We start from the raw sequence: 26460 nt of genomic DNA on the forward strand, positions 1-26460 counted from the left end.
ATTAATACGTGAAGATATGTATATCATTTTAGGAAAACAAAATCATTTGGTTTTCTGAAAGTGGTGGTCATTCTTCAGAAAGTTACATTATTATATATTTTTCAATGAAATACATATTTTACAAATTACATAGAGAATTTTAAAATTTATTAATGTTGCTTTAAATAGCTAGTTTAACAAGTAAAATTTTGGTCAACTGAATAATTTACTATATTATTTTGGTAAAAAATATATTAAAACAATGAAAAATAAATAACATAGCTGGATTTATCCAATGGAAACACGCACGGAAAAAAATAATACACAACAAAATAATTTATTTACTTAACATTATGGCAAGAATAAATAAGTCGTTGAGTTAATTGCGCCTCAGGTTACACTAATTAAATGCAAAGCTACGTTATCACGACAGTCTATCTGTTCAACTTTTATTATATCACGGCTTCTTCTCGTCTGGTTGTCCGTCGTCGACCACAACGTCGATTTCCACTTCGTACGTACCGGGTTTAGTTTGCGACGGCCTCACAACAACCCCGGGCATCTTCGATTCGGATACGTCGATCTCGTTTTCGGACGCATCAGCCATTGGCACCGATACGTCTGAGGGGAAGCTTCCCTTCGGCGGCAAGCGCACCGACATCATGCCCTGAACCCGTTGCACTAAGTACTCCATCAGCGGCCCGAACCGCGAGATGCCGTCCGTCGCGAGGATGGTCCGGTCCGGTGTCCCCTGGTGCGGCTTCAGGACGAACATGTTGAAGTTGAGCGTACGCCGCACCGGCCTGGCCACGGCCTGGCACACGCAGGCTATAGCGACCAGGGCGAACAATGTGCGAGGAGACATTTTCGATATTCCACTGCAGCGTCCACCCGGCACGGCTTCAGCCTCCACACTGGGCCCGCTGCGTTTTTGCCCCGCATCTAACCTAAGATAACGGGTCTTCGGCAAAAAGATCATAATTGCCCCGTCGTGTTACAGCGGACGTCGGATAATTGCAGCGATCTCTCGACACCTTTCGCTTGGAAAGCGCTCCCATCTTAATTCGAGTGAGTCATCATTATCGATGGCCAGTTTGCGGAGGTACCTTGCAACGAGCTTTTTGGGGTTCGAAGTTTACTATAACGGAGAATCATCTGGTCTTTGATATGCTATTAGTGTAATAAACGATGTCTGCGTTCAATGTCTGCTGATCTAGCGATTGACGTTCTAATCTATTTCTTGGGCGCAGAGTTGCTTTTTCTTCAAAGGTGTCGTCGAAGTTTACCGTCTCAATACTGATTTACAGCTATCGATCAAAACAGGTAATGGCATAACACTGCAGTAACAAAGAAGGTCACGTGATGCAGGTTAGTAACATAATAACCAAGAATGAAATGCGGTCACTGGTATACGGCGCCTTGTGATGTTTATGTTTTTATTGTCGTCACAATTTAGAACGTCCAAGACGCATCAGCCGTGCAAATTACAGGAACGAATCGCAAATTGCGAAAGTACTATCAATTGCATAGCACCTTCACTGCAATTATGTATCTACATACAATACAAGAGGCCGTGACTTTGTGTTTATTAGTGTTTTATTTCCGTTGGATGTGGTTTTTGGTACTATGCAATATTAAATTTGAAGATGGATTCTGCATACGTGTGGATTTAGTGAAAATATAATTGTTTATAATAGTGTCTAGTTTTGAGGAAGTTACTCTCGCATATTATGTATGTTTATGTGTTTCAAATAACGATTCGAAAAAATTGCGGAAGTTTCTCTTTTACGACCACATAAAAGTGAAATTTGTTTGTTTGTATTCTCTGACAGCCCACGATTTTCTAAAACACTAAGCTTCAATATGGCTTTCTACACTTATAGCTCCACATAAGGATTTTTTCTTTGTCATGGGTGCCGTGTACGTACACACAGATGTCTGGCCGGGGATTGAACCCGAAAACCACTGCGTGTCAAATCGGTATGGCGACGCGGCCGACAATTTAATTTAAGATCTCAATCATAGACATTGGCGTGATCAAAAGCTCATCAACCATATGTGCAGCGTTTCTTGAGTTCGATTCTCGGCGAGACGTAAACGTAAATATTTTGAATTTAGAATCATAACCTTTCGATTCTTTGGGTATGCTTTAAAAGTATAACACAAGTTATCTGGTCCGCATTCCAAAAGTATTTATCTACGACTACCTAGCTATCTTAACGTAGAGTTGAATCTAAGCATATGTATGTGTGCATGTTTAATCATCAACTCATTACTGTGTCACTGCTGGGCACGGGTCTCCTCTAAGAGTGAGAAAGATTAGGCCATAGTCCACCGCGCTGGCAGAGTTCAAAATGGCATACTTCACATATCTTTGATATTTTTTAAAGATTTTTAAGGTATGCAGGTTTCAGGATGTTTTTCCTCACCATTGAAGCAAGTGATTATTAATTTGTAATACGCAGATAAATTGAAAAATGTGAACCTCAGACCCCTCAATCGAGAAACCGTGTTTCAACCACTAGGCTAGCACTATATTTATGTGCGAACATTTGTTGCGACAATACATCAGCAATAAATATCACACTTATTTATCAAACAACATAATTAATCGGCCAACGTTTTAATTCATCGCCGATTAATATTATTTATTAGATCGTGATTCGCAGTCAGACATAATTTTGTATCCAATTTGTTTGCTGATCATAAACTAGAATTTCTTAGTATCAACCAACTCGGTAACAGTTACCAAAGTCTCGATATACCGTGTTACCGTTGTGGTAAGGGCAATGTTTGCTTGTGAGGCGGTAAGTATAAAGTTGTGAGTATACACAGTTTATGGTGTACGATTGCAGGAAGCCACTCCGTTACATCCCGTTTAAGGTTAAGCGCTCGCTTAGTTAACGGTAATGATTTTATATGCCATCGGGATCATTTCTAATTCTAATACTAAGTGTATTTGCGCTTTCCGCTTTGTATTTACGATGCTATTATTTTTGTTCGTAAATTCTTTGCAATATTTGTTTTTTTTGATAATTGAAGTGGCAATTAGCAGAGTCTGATGCAAGGCTGTCCAGTGTCCATATCATTGGTTTTATAAAATGGTGCGCAATTCCGAGTCAATGAAAATTCATTCATTAATTGAACTGAACAACTTGATTTTTTACGCAGGAACCCTAATTATTTTCAAAACAAAATGTAAATAATTATCGTCCATTCTTTACATTACACATTCTTATTTTGAATTTCCTAAAATTCATATTTATAATCTAAAACGTATTGGCCAGATAGAGTTTGACTTGAATCAGATATACTGACTGATAGAGCAAGAAGTCCTTTTGTGTATTAAAACATTTTTAAGTAACGTGGCACTTCAGTTTTATTTACTTGTAAATTGGATGTCTATTTAGTTAGTACATCTATGTCGTTACTATCTCTAGTGAGTTAGTAACGAAATGCCATTACCACATAATAGTACTTTTTGCACCCTATCTCTACTGGGCGCTGGTAATCGGTTTTTTGCGTAGGGAGAATGTTACTCGAGAGGCTCGGGAAGTGGATAGGCCGGTCCAGCTCTCAATGGTAGGGCCCTTTATTAGTGTAGGGCCCATTAGTGAGATACTTGGTTCGCCAGATTTCTTTAAAGATGAGCTATGTAAACTCGCGGTTTCAATCGGGTTTAATGTGTAAACACATCTGAGATTTCGAGGGCTTTTATTTTTTTGCGCAGAAGCCTAATTATTTTTCCAAAATAACCGTAGCCTATCTTATGCATACACTCGCTATAACACTATCTAACTGTGAAATTAATTATAACTAATTAAGTTAAAGAAAAAGTCAATACTTTGCTATCCCAGAGATTCAAACCCCAGACTTCTACGACGATTGAAAGGTTGAAATTCAACCATTACTCTATCATTACTTTATTCATCCCATATCGTGGTACAAAATAGCCTGAGATCATACTTTGACTACCCTCAAAAATACCTTTGTTTCACCCGTTTTACGTCTTTGTTCTGGCAGAAACGGGCAGTACCACAGTCAACTTTTCCTTTGTTGAAAACTGGATTGAACTAAACTGGATTCATCCTATATTATTGTTGGTGTGTGCAACCCACAAAGGTAGAAAGCTGCCTGCGCTATCTCTCTATATCAAGAATCATGTAACGTAGGGCTTGAATCTGCTCTATATATGTCAAAGATAAATAATTTGTCGAGAGATAGCCGAGCCCAGTAACACTGTAATATTAACAGGGGTTTAACGATGACTTCAAACAGTCTTAAATGAAGACTGATATTATAAATAGTAAATTATTTGTTGATGGTATTCGAAGATATAATTTATTAAAACTATGAGAATAAACTTAACCGATCAGGGTTATCCACTCAAAACAATAATTGATAAACATTTTCATTTTTACGAGTATGAACTTCTATAGCAGTTTTAAAAACCATTATTTTATCTTTTATATTTATAATATAGCGTTATTTATTCAATATAAAATGTACCTACTACTAAATTAACACGAACGAAAACATTAATTTTACTTATTATTTTTATTTATTTAATACAATTAAATTATTATCAGGTACAAAAATAATTTCACAATAATTACGTAAAATAACATTAACAATTACTTTAATTAATTGTACCTACACCATTCTATTTTTTGGTATACAGAAATTTATACTTTGAAAACCCACTTTAAAAATGACATTATTCCGATGAAATTTGCAAAGGTACAATTGATAATTAAAAAATATTTTTTGTAGGTTTTTCTATTCCATGGTATGGAAATAATAATTTACGGATTTCGACAAGTCGGAATTTAAGAAATGATTTAACCGTTAGTTAAACGTTGCTTCGGTTAGCGTGTGGTGGCGCTGGTCTCGCGTTGCGGCGCGGCTCCTCAGCCTCTTTAGTTGCGCTGGATTCCAGGTTCGCTTTCTTCAGTTCAGGATTGGCTGGGGCGTCTGGAGGTGTAATGGTAAGTTAGATACCGTTAGTACATTAATATTTCATTACAGACTTAAGTTTTTGCGATTTTTCAATGTAAACTTTTAAAGAGGAGGTTTTTCATTCGACTTACTTATAAATCAATAATTGACATGAACAAACTTCCCGCCGTAATTTAGCTTTAAAAATTTATAAAAAGAGAGATAGTGAATTCACAGAACTTAATTCGGCGAAATTATACTCGTATAAAAAAATATTTTTAAAAGTGTTCTCATTTTTTAAATTATGAATGGTTTATGCATTTCACAAAAATAATGGCGAAGGAATGCCTTAAAGATTTTGAGATCAATGGCCCTTGGGAACTATTGTCCTCCTCCTCGCGGCGTATTCCTAATAACCGAGGGGAGGTCCTCTTGAGATGGAGTCATTTTCCTTTGGACAATGTCGCGCCATCTACATCTATCCTATGCTACGTGGAAAGCGTCGTACAGGTTCGTGTCGAGTCTAACGAGAACGTCGGGAACTATTTTAAAAAGCCTCTTATTCCGCGAGGAGACGCCCTAGTAGTGGGACAGTATAGAGTTAAAGCTGGTCATGATGACTTACCACTTTCAGGCCTAGCCCCATGTCCAGCTTGCTGTTGCAGCGTCACTAGCTGCGACAGACGGACGGAATTCTCATGTGCTCCTTGCCCGGGGGCTACAGGTCTACACAGAAATAATATAAAGTTTGAGTAGGTTACAACATAAGTGCAACAATTTGTGACGGTGGTAGAATTAGTACGGATGCAACATCTTTGTCTTCCTAATAACAATATTGTTGGCACCACCGCCACAGATATTCTTGCCTGATAACAGCAGTGTTAAGCGCTGCTGTGTTCTGGTTTGAAGGGTGTTGTAAGGGAGAAATACTTTTCCGAGGCGTTCCGGCTTAGTCCTCAGGGTTAGCGGTGCATCTGTGGTCGACCTCAACTAGGAATATCTAATCCTATCTGGGGTTGATAACAGATGTACATGGACGGCAGTAGTCACTTACCATCAGGTGAACTGCATGCTCGTCTGCTACTCCTACATTACATATAAAAAAAATGTTAGGCGCTGCTGATCTGGTTGATTGAGTGTAAGTCAGAGACATATAAAATATCTCAACAGTCTGCACGGGCGGCAAAATAGTTGTAATCGATCTCAAGTAGGACCTCATTTTTATCAGGAAGGTTGTAAAACTTTCCATCAAGTACATTTTATGCTCCTTTGCAACTCAAATTTCATAATAAAATACTATAATATATAATATAATATAATATAATAAAATACACTTCAAAGTATAAATAAAATCACTTTGAGTTTTAATATTTTTGTGTGCGCATAAATTTATTAATGCATAGGAAAGTGTGAAAATCTACAAAATAAGTAAAAAAATAAAAATTACTCACTGATAAGCAACTACTGGTTCCTGATAAACGAGGTTGTAGGGTCTGTTCAAGGTGAGTGGGGCACCACCGATGACGAAGTTAGGGTTGCCCTGGACTCCTTGGAGGCCGAGACCTGGCCGGGGGTATCCCAGGTATTGGGGGTAGGCGCCTGACGGTACTTCGAAACCTGGACGAAACAGTTTGTTTCAACTTTTATTTAGGTTATGTGAGGTTACATTGTTAAATTAAGACGGATTTTTAGGTGTATATTTATTGTTTAACAAGATAAAAAACTTTGTACTGAATGATGGCGACGTAATGTAAGTTTTGAAGGTGGTAGAACTCTTTGTGGTTCGACTCCGGTGGCACCACCACCACACCTATTTCTACCTAATAACAGCAGTGCTAGGCGTTGCTGTGTTCCGGGTTGAAGGGTGTGGTAAGGGAAACAGACTTTTCCGAGGCGTTCCAGCTTAGTCCTCAGGGGTAGCAGCGCATCTGTGGCCGACCTCAGATAGGAATATCTAATCCTATCTGGAGTTGATTACAAATGTCCATGGGCGGCAGTAGCCACATACCATCAGGTGGACTGCATGCTCGTCTGCTACCCTTAAATTATAAAAAAAAAATCACAAATGTGAGAATTGCTTTACACTTTTAAAGGTGGTAGAACCCTTTGTGGTTCGACTCCGGTCGCACCACTGCCACACCTATTTCTGTCTCATAGCAGCAGCGTTATGCATTGCTCTTATGAGACAGAAGGGTGTAGTAAGGGAGACATACTTTTCAGAGACGTTCCAGCTTAGTCTTCAGGAGTAGCAAAGCATCTGTGGCCGACCTTAGGTAGGAATATTTAATCCTATCTGGGATTGATTACAGATGTCCATGATCAGCAGTACCACTGCCACTCACCTCTATTCTCTCTACCCCCTCTTCCATAGCTGCTGTATCACAGATATAAATGTGGTGGCAATGGTACAAACTAGGTCCTACGACCTTAAAGTATATATCTAGACAACAGTAAATATTAAGTTAACGGCACAATTTTGCCACGATATTATTATATTGTGGTAACGGTAAGCAATATTACCGCTTACACTGTAATCGCCGGGAGATTGTCTCGCAATCATTTAGCTCTTAAAGTGCTGTTAATCATAGACATAATCATGATAATAATTGAGTTGTGATCTTGTCTTTTATTCCAGTCTTAGATCGAAAAAAGTTCAGCCTTTGAAACAAGACATTTACGCCGATATGCGTAGTGGATATACTGGAATATTGTTTTCATTCCTTGTCAAAATAAAGTGCAGTTAATTGAGATATAATATTTAAGGTTAATTAAATCGTGTATTAGAGATTAAAACATGGAATTGTACCGTTAGGCGTGTAAAATTTTTGTTCTGGCGCTGCCGCTACTACGTACAAGGGCTGGTAGCCACCAATGGTACCTGGCCTAGAATAGAAACAGAAATAGTATTACAACATATTATAAAGCGGTCACTCTTTTTTCTATCTCAATCAAGAACAATAAGATAAAAGCAGAATTTGAATCCGACGACAAAAGTGCTAAATACCTGTATCCGGGGACTGGCATGTGGATTACAAATACCCTTCGGCCTGGCAGTAACCCTGGTATATTAGGCGCTACGGGAGTCTGTAAAGTTTTACAATTAATATTCAGTAACAATTATAAAATATTAAATATTTAAAACAACGCCTTAAAATATGTCATTCGTAGTTGAACATCAGTTTTCTATCATGCGTTATTGCTGATATATTATAGCGGGCGTTAATAGAAACCCTTAAGTATTTTTGGTAGGTTTAGTGCTTGCGTAACTCGTTTATGTGTTACTATATCGTACCTGTTGTGGGGGTTGTGCGGGTTGGAAGCCAGGAATCGTCTCCACTTCGCTTTGTGGGTCCACTTCTGTGTCGAGGGTCTCCAGCCGCGATGGCGCACCTTCGGATTCGGTATTCGCGTTTACTAAACATAAATGATAGGCGTTTCTAAAATTGCGAAATATTTTGTATCTTTTAAATGCTTTATTGCTGTTTTACTTTGAAAGGCGTTCAAATAGTCATGGGTGGCATTGAGGTTTTTTGTTGCTTTTATTAAAATAATAAAATTAGAAGCCACGTCTAATTTAGTATTTAACTAGATAAAGAAACATCTTTACAAGTAAAAAAGCTCATACATTTTAAAATTGTCCTGCTACATTTGCAAGCAATCGTTTTAAAAACATAATAAATCAATACATTGACTTTACCTTGTTTTTGTTGGGCTTCATTATAATAACTGTCCACTTCTTGATTATCCAAATAAAAGTCCAACCTGAAAATATAGTTATAGCTTATGTACATAGTGATCAAATTGTATAATTATAATGATGTTATCGTACAGAATTTCTAGAAACTTGATATTTACAAGTCCCTTAATTTTTAATTATATTTCTCCTGTAAAACAAACTGACTTGTTGGAGATTTTAAATTAGAATTGTTAAAATATCAGTATTCTGTTATTATTTTTATTACTAATCAGAATTTATGTTTAGCGTCTGGGTACTTACGGATGAATCTGCTGAGCTTGGGCGGAATTGTGGGCGTAGTGACGCGGCTGGGCGGGCGGCGCGGCGCTCACAGCTACGCACAGGGCGGCAATTACAACCTGCAACAAATTCCATAATTCTTTAGCTTGCTAACGAAATTTCAAAGGTGGTAAAACCCTTTGTGGTTCGACGCCGGAGCAATAGGTTTCTACCTCATAACAGCCGTGTTATCGCTGCTGTGTTATGGTTTAAAGGGTGTCTGTGGCTGACCTCAGGTAGGAATAACTAAACCTGTCTGGGGGGTCCATGGGCGGCAGTAGCCACTTAACGTGAGGTGGACTGCATGCTCGTGTGCATAAAAAATTTTATTTCGTAAGGTTTGATTTCGGATGCACTACCATTTTATATATTTGAGCCTAATAACAGCAGTGTTAAGCGATCCTGAGTGCTGACTTAAAGAGTGAGGTAAGGAAGACGATGCGTTCCAAATTAGTCCTCATTGATAGCAAAGCATCTATGGCCGACCTCAGGTATGACTTCAATCTTATTTAAGGTTGATTTCAGATATACATGGACGGCAGGTGCCAATTACCTTTTTTATAATATAGAAGTTGCAAACCAGCATGCACTCCACCGGATGATAAGTGGCTACTATTTCATCATCAATTCACATCATCAACCCATTACTGTCCCGCTGCTGGGCACGGGGCTCCTCTCATAATAAGTCCACCGTGCTGGCCAAGTGCGTATTGGTACTTTACATACTTTACATACCTTTGAGAATTTTTTTATAAATATCTCAAGTATGCAGGTTTCCTCACGATGTTTTCCTTCACCGCTTAGCAAGTGATAATTAATTTCTAATACGCACAAAACTTAGAAAATCAGAGGTGCGTGCCTGGTATTTGAACTTCGGACCCCTCGATCAAGATGCCGAGTTCCTTCACCACTAGGCTACACTGCTATTTACTTACTTCTTACTCCTATTTATTTTAAAAAATATGATGGATATGCTCCAATTATATAGTTTGTTGTAAACATAACACAATGTCATTGACCCGCTTATGTAATTGACATAACCAATAACTTATCTCATCAGTACCAATAATTCTGACCTACGCAATCCCAAACTCATTACGATTCACGATGCGTGCCCTGACTAACACTATCCTTCGCTGAGGTCCCCCTGAGGTCGGCTGACCGGAAAATTGTGTAACTTGTAACATGAGCTATGCAATCTGTATTTCGACTCTATGATAAGATTATGACAGATTGTAAAGATACTGTAATATACTTAGTAAGTATGTAGTTGGTAGTCACATCAGTGGATTAGTACAGAACTCTTTGGTATGCGTGATAGTCGGGTCAGCGTGTCCTAAACCTTTCTGATTCCGAGAGGATACGCGAGCCCGGCAGTGAAATAAAATAAGCAAACATCACAACAGTAAACAATATAGTAGAAAATTGAATGGTGGATATTGTGTGAAAAATGGTTACAGGTTCTCATTTTTTAAGGCTTTCATGACAGATTTCAATTTGTATGATAGGTACTAATGAGTTGATAATAATCATCAGCTCAGTAAAAATATAGTGGCAAATTAAATGGGGGATATTGCATGAAAAAAATATTCTTTATATTATCACAGACTTCAATTTTTATTCATATTATTGAAGTAGCAAACGCGCTTGTCAGCCACCTAATGGTAAGTGGCCACCACCTCCCATGGACATTTATATTCAACCCTGGTTAGGCCTAGAGTACTTGAGGACGGCCACAGAAGTGTTACTACCCCTAAAGGAATAGTAGGAACCTCGGATGAGTACGTCTTCTTTACTACATCCTTTCGTTACAGAAAGGGGTGACGGTGGTGCTCCTGGACTCAAATCATAAAGGCTTCCATCTTTACAAACAGGATTCTTGTACCATTTGGGCATCACGTAACAACAGGTGCACTATGTCCGTTTACGTAAAATAATGAATGAAACATCAACCGCACGACCTATTACATATTTACTACATGACTACAATTGATACAATCATAGCACTAATAAAGAAACTTACGAAATAGCTGCTTAGTATGTATATCAACAGCCAATGAACTAGTTTACATTGTAACTTTGTTTGTTTGTCTGTTGCATAATTATTTTGAAGGGGAAACGTGTGTCACTTTATTATTATCAACTTCTGGAATTATGGATTTGATGTTTGCTGCGTTTCTTTTTTATTGTCATAAATATTTTATTGTCACACATCTGGGTATGGTCTTCTTCTTCATCTTTTAGTATGAAAAGGGTTTATGCCACAATCCATCACGAAGGCTAGGTTAGGTTAGATTATTCAAAGGAAACTATTTAAGGAACAAGCACGCATGTCGATATCTTAATTCGCAAATCAGCCAACTACACTATTTGTCAAAATGTTTTTTATTTATATTCATAATAATGGCGTTGAATGAAATCAAAAAATAAAAAAAAAAACATTTTGAAAACAAGTGGAGTTGGCTTATTTGCGAATTAAGTATGTATGTTTCATCGCGAGGTTTTGCTGCACCACCAAAGTTTGGGATGAATTACTAATATGTTATGTATAATTGTACATACTTCGAAAGTCAGAGGTAATCTATGTCTGACACTTGAACGGCCAATTTTTAACGTACAAGTCCAAAATTTATACGACTAGGGTGTCATTCAACATATAGGCTACATACTTGCCTCGAATGTGTATTAATAAAATCAAAAATCTACAACCATCACAGACATTTTACTTCAACCACGTAAAGGTCACACACAATTTTATTATTATCAAAGGGAAAAAACAATGAAATCCGCCTGCAAAACTAGTTAATAACTGAACTAATTACCATAGGTATTCACTCACCCATCGTCTGTTACCCAGACGAATAAATTAACATTATTAACATAAACAATTAATGGTAATTCTGTTTGTTTGTCGCTACCGCCGATCATTCTTCGGATGATTGAGATCGTTATCTAATTGAAATAACTCAAGAGACGCCGCGTGTAAATAATTGCTAGTAATATAACGCGGATGCGCTCGTAAATTTAAAACTCAGTGTAATAATTAATGGGTGTACAGATGTAATATACGTTTATATTGACATAATACAGAGTGCTGCTTTTTCTTTTTTTTTAAACACGATTGTCTTATTATATACAACAAGTTATCAACTTATTTACAAAATTTACATATATACAAAAATTAAAAACAAAAATATAAAAACAAAAACACTACCACAAAAAATGTACACCATCACTGTCTTCGGGCAAGGTTCCCAAGACGCTGGCAGCATTTAATGGGTTAAGTTATATGTAGTACGAGCTACGCCACGCGGTTTCACTCGCGTTGTATAGTGTAAATACTGTAAAGATTTCGTGGGTTTTAAGTATTATGTGGGATGCATAAAGTAAACCTAAGTTACTTCATATAACATCAGCTAAATGCCAGTGAAAATCCCGTCAAAATGGATACAGCCGTATCGAAAGAAGCAGACAGACTGACAAAAATTAATAACTGTTTTTGTTGTTATACGTATTTTGTATAGTTTCATATGCAATTATTCTTACGTTACACACAGGCTTTTCAGTTTCATTTATATATATATATATATATATATATATATATATATATATATATATATATATATATATATATATAGGTTATAGTTATGTATGATTTGTTGTGTAAAGTTGTTTTATTTATTACAGACAAATTATTTTAAATTGTTCGGTTGTTTATGCTTCGGAGGGTACGTTAAACGTCCGGTTGTTATGATTGGATAACAATTAGGAGGATGGATCGACGAATCAAATCAGTATCAAACTGCAAACACTTATTTGCAACTAACTTGAACCTTCCTAGCAAATCACATTGTGGTTGTCTTGTGATATGTATCAGGCCTCCAGTGGTGGGAAGAGACGTGAGCCCAGTTTTACCCTAAAAGTAGTTAATATTGCAGACAATATTGGTTTGTACGCTCATAACCCCACACTAGGATTTTTCTTTTGGGGGCTATAAATGTAGTGAGGGTCGCCTATGTTTATGGAGAAATCTAAGGCCGGAATCATGGTGTAAGAACGGAAATCATAATGTTGGCGTTACAATAGTTGGAAGTCCCATAATGACTGTTGCGTATGATGTCTTGCGAAACGTATCTATAATTTGTTTATTCCTTGTCCGCCGTATAAATAGTTTGTCGGAACTATATTATCTTTTGCATAATTTCTTTTGTACTACTGGATTACCACTGGTCTAATGTAGAGGTAGTTCAAAACATAGTTCAATTAATATTTATGAAAACAACGAAAAACTCTCAATATAAGTGTAAGATTTTAAACATTTTTTCTTCCATAAACCGTGTCTCTAGTACAAAAACTACCTGAATTATACCCCTGAATCTCTGTCCCCCCCGGTCACTTAACCATCTCCGACCCCCAGATAAACTGACGTAAGCCATCAATTAACCTCCGAGCATCACTGCTCAAATCAGTTTATTACGTCTTCCACGGTTTCGTATGCGCGTTACGGAAGGATTAGCACATGCTAATCCTAATTACACACGTCTAGGGGACCTTCACCCAGTTGGGGGGTCGACTTATTCACAAGCTGGGTACTGATGTGATATGACGTAATCTCGAACCGAATTGTAAAAGGTCAAAATGGTATCCTTTGTGTCGATTCTTCTCCATAAATGAGATCTCTTTAGAATGTATCTAGTAGTAGTACTCTTTTGTCTTTTGAAGTGATTTAGGAATAGTCCGCGTAAAACTGCTAGTCCGCTCTGAATATAGAAATGAATCGCGTCGCCATAGCAAATTGTATGACTATATCTGCTCGCTATACTTCAGAGCGGACTAGCGGTTTGGCGTGGACTATACCTTCGTCTGATTTTATAACATTCTTACCATTACGTCTTATATTAATATAATAAATGGGAAGTCACTAAAAGTCATTGTATACGAAATGTGTTTTCACTACTTGGTAGTAACTATATATGTGAAATAATGAAAATAATAATAGTTCCCTCCTCTATCATGTCATTTTGATAAAATATGAAACGAGAATAACAATATTACACATAAATGTATCTATAAAAATTATAATATAAAAGTATTTTATAATTATCATAACAACGAATTATTAGATTCCTTAAGGATTCCTTCCGTTATATGGATACGGATAACACTTAGTTGTAATTGGTAACAGCTTTTTATCTCCAAGAATGTAATATGTATAATTAAATAATGTTTATTTTTTATTTAGATAGCGAATTATTTATTTATTAATGGACGTTGTGTATATATATTATAATAACGATCAGGTAGCATTTTATAACATGGGAATAACAGACGGGTATGGTCATGGTGTTTAGTGGCTACTATGGAAATCAGCCATTAACGGCAAATAGTATTAAATTCCAGCCTGAGGTCGGTCACAGATGCGCCGTTACCCCTAAGGATTAACTTGGAAAGCCTACGAAAATGATGTCTACCTTACTACACCCTCCAAACCAGAACATTTTTAGGCTGAAATGGGTATAGCTGTGGTGCCGCCGGAGTCGAACCACAGAGACTTCTACCACCTTCAACTATCAATTTAAAATTGAGTCTTTACGTAAGTCAGTACCCATCATAAACAAACAGCAGCAGGTGTGTCTTCATGGATTAGCCACGGGTGCGAGATGCAAATCTGTCGCGTATTGTATGGATATTAGATGAGATACTAGAGATAACTGATTATAGATATAAGAGATACGCGGACGTTTAACATAATATTACATAACGACCTTTATTAAGTAAGTATTTTGAGTATTTTATTTCTTTTCCAAAACTAATATGGTACTATTCGACTGTGACATATACAAAGTAAATAAATAGATGCCTAATACAAGATACACTTTTTGTTAAACACATCAGTCCAATAGATCTTATTTACAAGCTTTTATTTTAATTCCTTATTTATGATATGGGTGATAATGAACGAGTTTTCTGATAAGAAAACGAAAAACAAAATGACGAATAAAATTATAAATAAGTTAATAAAAAGCTACTTTAAATATACAAGTAAATTTTATTTACTTATGTTTTGTCTGGAAATTATAATAACATATGACATCAATATGGTAACCATTGCGATGTGCGTAAACATATCTTGAAATTACTCAGAATCCGGAAGACTTATACTAAATCTTAGAGTTCATTGATCTCCTATTTTATATTCTAGACTAGTTAAAGGACTTTAAAACTACAGTTAACGATGTCTAAGAATACTTTTGCAGTTTGTTGGACAAATTCTATATTATCATGAGGTCATTCACGTCTTGTTAAGTGTGAATAATTTTATGTAAAGTTCTCTAGAAATAGAGCACGTTGTTATGAGAATTGTTATTACAGTTTTAAGGATATTTTATGTTATTAATGTAGTGAAAAGTAATAAGGCATTTATTTTTTACCTTTAAAGTACAAGAAATAACTAAAACTGTGCTTGTAAAATATAGGTAAAGAATTATATAATACTAGAGCCAAAATGACGAAAAAAAAAATAAAGAATATAAATTTTAAAATGGAAATAAAGTAGTAACACAGAGAAGAGAGTGTTAAATCAAATAATCGTCATCAACCCATTATCGTCCCACTGCTGGGCACGGGTCTCCTCTCATAATGAGAAGGGTTAGGCCATGGTCCACCACGCCGGCCAAGTGCGAATTGGTACACAATAACCTAGTGCAAAAGCTGATAATTTTATTTTTAAAATTTATCTCTGTAGTTCTGTTTCAATTTGAGAGACGTGATAATTCAGAGACATTTATATGAGGTAATTTTCGTTAAGTTCACAAGGGTAGAAAGACATGCTCACAATCCTGTCTGAATATCATTACGGATATCCAAAGGCAATTTCTCAATTACCATCAGGGACTACATAATCGTTTATAACAACTATATTATATAAAAAGTAAACAATAGCTTCAAGTGTTATATACTGTTTTGATAGTACGTAATTTTGTCTTAATAATTTATATGTTAGTTCCGAGTCAAATTCATTCAAGTGGTCTTAAGATCGCGTGTGCACGCTAGATATCAATCAAGTTAATGCAGTAAGTAGCCAGTAAACAATAGCGGTTCACGCATATTTAACTCCTCACTGTATGGAGTTCCTGCATTACGCCATAGTGACAGAGTAATGTATTCGTGTGTTTTTTTATGAACTTTATGTAAAATTGTAAACGAGCATGCAGATTACATGATTGTAGGGATATGCTATATTTGTATTTGAACCGATTCCTTGGAGTGAGATGTCGCGATCGGATCTACAGATCAATTCAAACGGTATTAACATTTATTCAAAAGATAGAATAAAAAAGATTAATACAAAATTTCATTACATTTATTTCATTTATAACGTGTAAATAAATTTACGTGAATAAAGTACTTAAGAATGAAATAATATTACATTATCATTTTTAATAAATATACTTGAAAAAAAATGTTGATTCCAGACTTTTTTGACTTTGATACGTATGTATAGTCAAATTAGGGATATAAATAAGACTTTCAAAAATCACCTTTTCCGGCTAATTGTAAATTGATATTTCATATTTGCTGTCGACAAGAATTTCATTGATTGTTACAAGATTTTTTCTGTAAAAACTGAACTCTTAAAGTTTCTTCATTCATTCCGTGTAAGTACATGTAGATAAGTGAAAGACACTTTTCTTTGTTACACATTAGATGCTTATCAAGCTCTAGATAGCCGTTTAAGTGCATAAAACAATGTGTCACATTTCCTATTACACCATGCTCTGCAACAGTTAATAGGTGTCTGATGGGGACGCGCACCGCTGCTTCGGCGTTGCAGTATTTCTAGGGTTCCGTATTCGAAGAGTAAAAACGGAACCCTATTACTAAGCTTCCGCTGTCTATCCATCGGTAAGTCTGTTATGGGGCTCTATTAACTGAACCGTAATAGTTAGACACTTAAAAAAATTACAGACTAACACCAAATAATAAAATTAATAATAGCTTGAAAATACATGTGGATGGCCATACAAGGAACCGCTATTTTTCCGCGTTTTTCGAATTATATTGAAGCGTAATTACCTATTAAAATTTTCACAATACATTTTCTTATATGACAGCCATAATAACAAATACTAATAATAAATAAATACTGTAATTTTTGGTGGCACGGAACCCTCCGCGTGCGAGTGCATTTGTCATATTATTTATGAAATACACTTGGCAACTGGACATGCACTTCATTTGTTTATTTGATCTACATAGAAAATATATTTAACTGAAAGTTGTATGTCAAAATTTTGGTGTCGTAAATAGTAGCACATTTAAGTAGCTAAGAGCATGCGACCTATGATAATATAAATGAAGTATGGCCAATCATAGTCACCGTCGTTCACCCGTTACTGTCCCACTGCTGAGCAATCTCAGAATGAGAAGTATAAGTAAGTCCATTACGCTGACCAAGTACCAAGTGGTAGATTTCACATACCTTTTTTAATCTTTTAGGTATGCAGGTATCCTCGCAATGTTTTCGTTCAACGTTAAAGATGGTAAAAAATGATTTGTAATACGCACATATTTTCTGGGAATCAGAGGTGCTTGCTTTGGCTTCGAAGTTAGGAACCATCGATCGAGAGGCCGCGATTCAACCACTAAGCTATCACTACTAATTTAACTTGTAATGTAATATATACAGCATGGCACATTTCTTCTAATATTTATTATTTATGGAACACTAATGACTGTTTCAAATTATTTGAACCAAAATGCAATCCGTTAACTTAATTATAGGTATTTGTTGTAACTGTTAACTTAAATATATTTGTTACACATTAAATACAAAATAAAATAATCATCGTCGGATTAATATTAAAAAAATACTTATTATTTTTTTTTTTAAAATACCTGTTTAAAAATACATTTGATAAGCTCAATATTGAAAATAAATAAAATTAAAAAAGTTTCAACACTAACGTATTTTAATTTACTTGTTTATTTCTACTCATTTACATATTTCTCATATGAATAAATCTTGAATTTATTGCAAATTAAATTTCCAAAAATGTAAATATAGTTTGTTAGACCACTTTGCAAAATTGGACATTAAATAAAAAAAATCAACTCACAATAAACACAGCCATGTCAGTCCTCACACGGAAAACGCGCGCACAACGGATCGTTAGGGAAATGCGCGTGCGCAGCCTCGCGCGCCTTTATATTGTGCTCACATGGTACTTACACCTCAATAAATGACAACCATGGTTTTGCCTTCTTGTGAAACGAAAACCAATTCTATGTATTTCTATTATCAATCTTTATTGGAATAGCTTGGTGGAGTATACTCCAATCCTCCAAAACGTGGAGATAGCATCGTGCGCAGAAGTTAGACATAAAAAGAGTTTCTACCATATTTAGATTTTTTTATTGAAGGAGCAAATGAGTAAGCAGTCCGTCGAATGATACGCATTCACTAGGATCCATGGACATTTGACATTTGTATAGTCCATATAGAACAAGGGTAGTTAGGAACACACTTATCCGAGGCGTTCCAACTCAGTCCTCAGGAGTAGAAACTCATCTGTGGCAGACTTTAAGCAGGAATCTTTTATGTGCTATATTATGTCAATGGCCGTAGCCACTTATCGTCAGATGGACGGCATGTTCGTTTGCGACTTCAATATTATAATCTTTACTAATATTATAAAGAGTAAAAATTTGTTTGTTTGTTTGATTGTAATGAAATGCTCAAAAACTACTGGACCGATTTTAAAAATTCTTTCACCATTCGAAAGCTACATTATCCACGAGTAAAATAGGCTATATTTTATATTAAATATATTGGATAAATAGATTTTGAGGCGGTATAAAGTTTGCCGGGTCAGCTAGTTGGTATATAAAAATGCACTTAGAACAAATTCTGTGTTACGGAAGAAAATACACAGGAAGTTATTAAATAATGCAGTATCAAAATTCTGCATTAAAATTCTCGATTTAATAGCTTCGTGGTGAGATTAGACTCTATCGCAAAAAAAGATTACTAGCATGCATTTATAATTACAGGCATTACAACTTGTAAAAGCGTTAAATGAAATTATTATTATGATGAAAATAAATATAATGAATATTGATGAAATATAGTGTGATGTATTCAGTGAAATAATTAAAATAATTAGCTACTAAAGGCAAATTTTAAGAGGGAAACATAAACAATGTTTTAGAACGCATAGTGCCACACTATTATATTTTTATCTATTTGAATCTCCTTGACTTAGAATAAACAATTATTTTTCAAAATTAACTTTAAAGTTAATTATTGTAAGGAAATCGGCATAACTGAGAAATCTATAAAAAAAGTTCTCAAAAGTATGTCCAGTCTGCCAATTCGCACTTGGCCAGCGTGATGGACTATGGCCTAATCATTTTCATTCTGAGAGGAGACCGGTGCCTGGCAGTGGGACGGTTGATGACGTAACTTTAAACATGGATATGTTGATAATCCTGAAGGCTAAATGAAAAAGCTACAACATATTGCTTAATACCGCTATTAATAAAATTAGTCCCTCGATGGTACAATTAGGCTAGGCACAAGCCGGCGAAGGTATAATTAGTACCACCGTTGTCAAACCAAAGATTTCACCTTTGAATACTGTATAAGTATGGTCTGTGATACAGTAAGAAACAGGATTTCCCGGTGACCATATGTTCCAAAGAATTATCATCGGAAGAAAGGCCTTACAATATTTGGCGTAATGCCAGAGTGATTAATTACTTGTAACAAAAGGATGGCCGTTGATTCCAATTGACACAAGAATTTATTGCATTGTTTGTACTAGTAGTAGAAGTATTATATTTTTATAATGACCTTGCCAGGTACCAGATGCCGGAGTAGATTTATTATCGTCGTATACATATTCTGAAGCGCTTAAGCATCCTCTTATTGCGTTTTTTTTCTAAGTAGATAATAAATGTAATAAATAAATATAATGTTGATGTAAAGTTATTCTTGAATAGGTATTTGCAAAGAAATGCAAATTTAATAGCCAGATTAACTAAAGAGCATGAGCATGGTCAATGGTAACAAAAATTGAAATATTTTAAGTATTAAGTACTTAGTCTTACTTCCAAACACAGCATAGTAAACAATATTGACAATTTTGCAGAGTAAAGTTAGTGCGGTAAGAATCCCACATAACCCTGTGTCATTCCCTAAGCACTGGGTACCTTTGAAGGTTTCTCTCGTCAACGAAAAGGTGTGTACAAAGTAAAAAGTACTTCAAACTGCCATTCGTGAAGTGAAGTTAAGTTTCCTTATGTTTTCTTACTTCGAAGAGTCTGTTAAGCAAACGTCAGTTATTATAGTTGTTAATTCTTGTCGAAATGCTTCGGGTGATTTAAAAACGTTTGACCCAGTTAACTAGTAATCCGTATCTTCAATCCGCAAAGAAACGATGTACTGCAATATGCCCTTTACCTTTACTTAACAAAATTACTTTAACTTAAGAGGTGGTAGAACTCTTTGTGGTTAAACTTCGGCGGCACCACCGCCACATCTAGTTCTGTCTAGTAACAGCAGTGTTAGCGCTGTTGTGTTTTGTTTGAAGGATGTGGTAAGGGAGACATACCTTTCCGAGGCATTCCAACTTAGACTTGAGGGCTAGCGGCGTATCTGTGGTCGTCCTCAGGTGGGAATCTGGTCTTAACATCAGGTGATCTGCATGCTCATCTGCTACTTCTTTTATATAAAAAATAGGATTGAAGTAGTTACTAAAAATCGGCAAAGTAATTCTTTAGACTTTTTGTATACATTCCATTTCTTAAGTTGTAAATGTAATAATGTTTATTTATATTTTATTTGACTTTTCTTTCTCTGTAAATCAAGGGCAGCAGTAATTATTTAATCAATACTCATGTAATTAATAAAATGTTCTTAAGTAACATAAGGTATAGTAGAGTCGTACTTGATTGATTTATTAATTTGTAATTACATGCCCGATATGAAGTGAAGTTTACTAATTAATAAGTTGATATAAAAGAATGTAAAGCATCTGTATGTTGTCTGTCCTGTATTTGGACATTTGTACCGGACAGCTTTTTCTGTTGTGCGGTCGCGTTCAAACTTCATTATTCACGATATCGATCTTGTTAGTATTTACATAATGTAATTTATATTAAAACGATTGGAATCAGTTAAAAAACTACCCACCTTTAACATAATATACCATCTTAGAGGGAACATATTTTTTGCTGTTGACCGTAAAATATTTTGCAATACATCGTCCCTATAGCTCATTCTTAAAGCAAGATTGAGGCATTTTAGTTTAGTTCTACTGAATTTAAGTAGGGCTGTATAGTTTTCCAATTAATTGGATTACACACAAATTACTTCACTACTTCAATCATATAAATAAAACTGAGTTCAAGTCTTAGGAACAACAGGGGGCGCTCTTCTCATAACAGATGGGATGAGTCAATAAATATGTAAGAAACGGATATGTAAGTGACCATTGCGTTTATAGAAATCTTTTTTTTTAATTTGACCCCAATAACAAACCCCAGATAAGATTAAAGTCATACACCTGAGGTAGGACAGAAGTGTTGACATGTCTTTTGGGACGTTTATATCCAGGAATGAAAAAACTGAATAGAAAATTCGATAAGAAACATCACATTACTTAAACGAAAGTTTCATCTTTGTTGCGTTTAATGAAGTATAAGTTAATTCGCAAAACGTTTACAACAAAGAAGCGCCTGTTCATTCGCAGACATGTGAAATTTTCCCGGAAAGCGTAGTCGACGTTGTTTGATGATCCTTTCCTTGAACTTGTGTACAATGTTCGGTTGTATAAACGGGCGTTGTTTAATCCGACTTTTTTCGTATAATATAGGAGAAGCAAACGAGCATGCAGTCCATCTGATGGTAAGTAGCTACTGTCGCCCATGTACATCTGTACTCAACCACAGATAATATTAGATTTCTACATGAGGTCGGCCAAAGATGCGCCGCTACCCCTGATGACTAAGCTGGAACGCCTCAGAAAAGTATGTCTCCCTTATCACCTTTCAGACTAGAACACAACAGTGTTGTGTAGTGAATTAAAATAGGTGTGGCGGTGATGCCACCGGAGTCGAACCACAAAGAGTTCTACCACCTTCAAGCGACTATGGAGAGTAATGTTTTTCGAGCGTATGTATGTTAGTCTTTGGCACCCCTTGCAGTATAAATGGATTGACTGATTTTAAAATATCAGGTGTCGTTGTCGAGTTGTCGTCTTAATTGTGGCAGTAATAAATACTACACTTTAAGCCGTCGGGTTTTTTCTTTTTAAAATATGTCTGTAACCTTCCAACTATAATAAGTGGTTTAAGATTTATTTTATCTCAATAGTAACGTAATAGGATAAAGAAATCTTTAACTGAGGAAGTAATACTACTTATTTATGTAATAGTAGTTCAGCATGGTAATCACATATCAACTTTATGTAATTTTAAATTACGTGCTGCTCTATAAAGATATAATACGCCTATTTTCCTGTCAAATTTAAAAAAAATGCTTGACAGGAGATCACCGGCCAGCGATTGGAGTTAAAGCTAACGATGTAACTTCTAATTTTGACCTTGAAAATACTTTGTCGTGATCTTTCAGCGGTTCACATGCAGCGTTTTAGTTGCTAGTCTATATCGCCCAGTGTCGGGGACATCACTTCGCAAACTACACTGAGTCATGTCCGTTAAAACTAATTCACTGTCTGTGTTATGGTAGCTGCAAAACAACTTAAGTATTTATATTTTGAAGTTGACCTTCGTACATACATACATATACATTAATGGCCATGGACAATTACGGCCGAAAACTTTTCAATCTGAAACATGCATGTTATTTACATAAGATTGCTGGGCATAGCATTCGCTGTAATGCAAGTATTATTAAATAATAATCATCGGATCATCATCATGAATCAATCATCAATAATCGGAACACAATGGGTAAAATCCTTTGTGGTTCGACTCCGGAGACATCGTCACATATTTTTCTACGTAATAACACAAGTGTTTCGTTCTACCGTGTTTCAGTTAGAAGGGTGTGAGTCTTCAAGGTTAATAAGGTATATATGGGCGGCGGACTCTCATCTTATCGGGGGTTTACAACAAATATTCATGGGCGGCAGCACTAACCAACAGTACCCTTACCAGGAGTTTTTTCGTTTCGACAAATATTACTGTTTTGGTATTTGTTTACGTATTTGCCCATACAAATTCCAATCAGCGCCCCTAGCGGATTGTGTCAGAACTAGGAAATTGTATGGGCCAATACGTAAACAAATACCAAAACAGTCATATTTGTCGAAACGTAAAAACTCCTGGTAAGGGTACAGGTAGACAGCATACTTGTTTTTTTATATGATATAAAAAGGTCCGGTGTATGCACCACACTGCTCCATTTGGCGGAGGATTATACTTTTGAGGCGCATATTCCACTTAAAGTGACGCAGTAGCGATACAAAACAAAAGGGCCATTTACATCTACAAAGTAAACACGTGGTATAATAATCAAGAATTATTATTATTGTAGAGCATGTGTAGAGTAAGTATATGATTAGTACTAGTATTACGTATGGTGTTATTATTTCTTATTTAGTAGTAGCGAACGATCATGTGGTCCATCTGTTCGTAAGCAAGAAAGAAGAAAGAAAGAAATAATAAAGAATAACTTTATTATGTAATGCATGCGTACACACACACAAGTGGCCACTACCACCTATGGACATCTATAATCAGCCCCAGATAAGTTTACCTTAAGTTGGCCACAGATACGTCGCTACCCCTGAAGACTAAGTTGCATCGCCTTGGATATCTAATATGTTTCTCTTACTACTCGCTCTGAACCGGAAACCAGAAGAGTTTAACAATGGTGTTATTTGGCAGGAATAGGTGTGGCGGCGATATCTCAGATCAGCCTCAAATGATCTCGTGATCAAATAGGGAGCTCGTAATTTTTATCATTATTTTTTCTTTCAGTTTTAATTTCGGATTATTTCATTTTGGGGTTACATCATCATGTTGCAGTTGAATCACAAAGAGTTCTACCACAAATAATTATATGTTTTCATTAGTGAGTATTAAGATAACTAAGATTAATTTACAAATTGTTGTTTACAGGTGTATTTACCTTATGCGGGAGCTTTATGCATAATGTTTCGCTCGTGGATTTAATTTCGTTTTTAATAATATGTAACAAAGTTGTTTTAGGTGTCTCGATAAAGGAGCTTGTAGATAGTCCGAGCCATGTATAATATTTTGTTTATAAATTGTTTACATGTGACTTTTAATTTTATAAATAATTAGGAATTGTATAGTTATATTGATATGATTGTTGCTTTTCTGACATCATATTAAATATTCGACTAATTTTAAGGAAAGGTATTTGAATCAAAATTTTAAATGCAATGACGTGTTAGTAAAAAAACCTAAACAACATATTCCAAGAGGTCTTGCAAATACTTCCTCAACTCTACATTTACATGGTATTTTACTAAAACAGGAAAATTTGTACATAAGATTGATATATAAACTGTAAGGGGTAAATAATTTGTAGAAATAATGACAATAATTCTTATAGAAAGACTACGTTTTTACCCGACGGCGGAGGGAAATATTTTTCGAGATTTTGTATATATGAATGCATGGACATGTATGTACGTATGTATCGCACATTTTTTGGCTTTGCTCTGCAGTCTAAATGGCTTGATGAGATGTGTTGGGACACATAATTGGGAGTGCCACAGGCTGTATTTGTAAATAGTTTTATAATAATTATCTATTCGAAATGCATGTTTTTTCGCGGCTTGATATGAAAAATTGTGTGTTATCAAAATTAAAACAATCATTAAGAAAACAATAAGGGGATTGAAATTATTTATTTATTTATTATATAGAATTGCACGTTCATTAGTTCACCCTGTACGTGATTGCCTTAAGTTGAAGGGTTCTTGACTCGAATTTACACAGAACAGAATTTACACTGAGCATTAAGGCCATCATATTTATAAAGCGAGTATATATAAGATGTATTTGCCTAATATTGATAGAAAAACTAGAACTACGTATTTTAACGGCGTGTAAAATACAATAAATATTGTTTGACGTAATTACAGTAAGCATTACGTCTATAGTTAAATTAGATAGGGTAATACGTATTATTTATTTTAAAAAATTACGAACGTATTGTTTGTATTTATGCTGAATCACATTTGAAAACCGCAAATGGAAACGACGGTTTCTACAAAACGATAGTTTTAGGACAGTTAATCCGCTGAATGATTCATTAATATGAATCAAACTTAAGGTAAGTGTAAGTATATTTCCTACATGCACACACTGCAGTTAGTAGAATTCTTTGTGATTCAACTAAGGAGGTTTTTGGTATACCAATTTCTAATTTAAAACAGCAGTGTTGTGCTGATGTTTTCTGGTTTGCAATATAAAGTAAAGTTGTCCCTGTAGTTCCGGGACCAGAATAGGGCAACGGTATCCCCTGCCTGTCGTAAGAGGCGACTAAAAGGGGCTTCCGGGGTTGCGGGCGGCAAGAGTGGGAGCTTGAACCGCCCGGCTAGTGACCCCGGGAAGGACGGCGGTATGTGTGGTCGCATACCGTCGTGCCCACCAGACGGTGTGGCGAGCATCAAGCTCACCTGGGCAGAGCCCGATGGGGCAACGCGCTAGAAGGACTCCGGTTCCTTTGGAGATCCCGGAGTCCTCTACGCAGCGCCGAGGACGGCCACCGGGGGGGTTTTAGTGCGGTAAGAATCCCACATAACTCCGTGCCGCTCCCACGGCATAGGGTACCTTTTGAAGGTTTCCCCCTCGTAAACAAAAAAAAAAAATAGATATAAGAAAGTATGTGTGTACATTTACTTTAAGTATTAGTTATCAACATAAGATAAGCTGCCTACTTCATGGACTTACACCAGGGGGTTACTACCTCTTAACACAATATTATTCGATTCATACTTTTACTTTTTGTGCAGGAAATTTAACTTTTAAAGCGAAATTTGACAATTTCAGTTGGTTTTATACAATGGATAAGCGAAAAATTAATAAGTGTTTAAGTTTGTTCAACTGTGTATGACGGAATATTTTACTGTTTTAAGGAGGAAATAAAACTTTCCTGAACTATGATGGTTTTTAAAAGATAGTAGTAGCCCCCCTGGTTTCTACTTTTATTTAAAATGGCAGACGTCCTCTCAAGGGACAAATAATAGTATTTGCAAGTACACAACAAATTAATCGTAGTTATTTTGGATTACTTGTGGACACTTATCATGAATATGTTTTTTTCAAAGCCGGCAATGTATTGGCGACTCCTCTGGTGTACATGTGCAATGTTTAAAGGCGACGGTGACTGTTTTCCATTGGTAGTTCGTCTGCCCTATCGTTAGGAATTCATATAAAAAATGTGTTTTGCGAACCACATGTACTTATATTTTACACATAACTTTTTTATTAATGTTTGCGATACGAGACTAATCGAGCAGGAA

General features: G+C 35.8%; 2 protein-coding genes across 2 annotated transcripts; both read right to left on the reverse strand.

Moving 5' to 3' along the window:
• Positions 1-289: 289 nt before the first annotated feature.
• On the reverse strand, positions 290-973 carry LOC140751010 (uncharacterized). Its single transcript, XM_073084805.1, has one exon. The coding sequence runs from the start codon at positions 956-958 to the stop codon at positions 437-439; it is 522 nt and encodes a 173-aa protein (XP_072940906.1). The 5' UTR covers positions 959-973; the 3' UTR covers positions 290-436.
• A 3548-nt stretch (positions 974-4521) lies between these two features.
• On the reverse strand, positions 4522-18160 carry LOC140750949 (uncharacterized). The gene is made up of 9 exons (XM_073084711.1): positions 18052-18160; positions 8915-9012; positions 8615-8679; positions 8210-8331; positions 7922-8001; positions 7724-7800; positions 6369-6534; positions 5543-5643; positions 4522-4953 (listed from the first exon to the last, which is right to left on the reverse strand). Exons 1-9 carry the CDS (start codon positions 18064-18066, stop codon positions 4832-4834), a joined length of 846 nt encoding a protein of 281 aa, XP_072940812.1. The 5' UTR covers positions 18067-18160; the 3' UTR covers positions 4522-4831.
• Positions 18161-26460: the final 8300 nt, after the last annotated feature.

This window comes from Epargyreus clarus, unplaced genomic scaffold, assembly GCF_041222505.1.
Source record: "Epargyreus clarus isolate Ecla_fem2 unplaced genomic scaffold, WU_Ecla_fem_2.2 ptg000021l, whole genome shotgun sequence".
Taxonomy (NCBI): Eukaryota; Metazoa; Arthropoda; class Insecta; order Lepidoptera; family Hesperiidae; genus Epargyreus; species Epargyreus clarus.

Excerpts from the sequence above, each read along its gene's own strand:
- LOC140751010 (XM_073084805.1), bottom strand. The coding sequence starts at position 958 with ATGATCTTTTTGCCGAAGACCCGTTATCTTAGGTTAGATGCGGGGCAA.
- LOC140750949 (XM_073084711.1), bottom strand. Across the intron at positions 8,680-8,914 it reads CAAGCTCAGCAGATTCATCC|GTTGGACTTTTATTTGGATA; the intron begins GTAAGTACCCAG and ends CTATATTTTCAG. Across the intron at positions 8,002-8,209 it reads CCGCACAACCCCCACAACAG|ACTCCCGTAGCGCCTAATAT; the intron begins GTACGATATAGT and ends AAAACTTTACAG.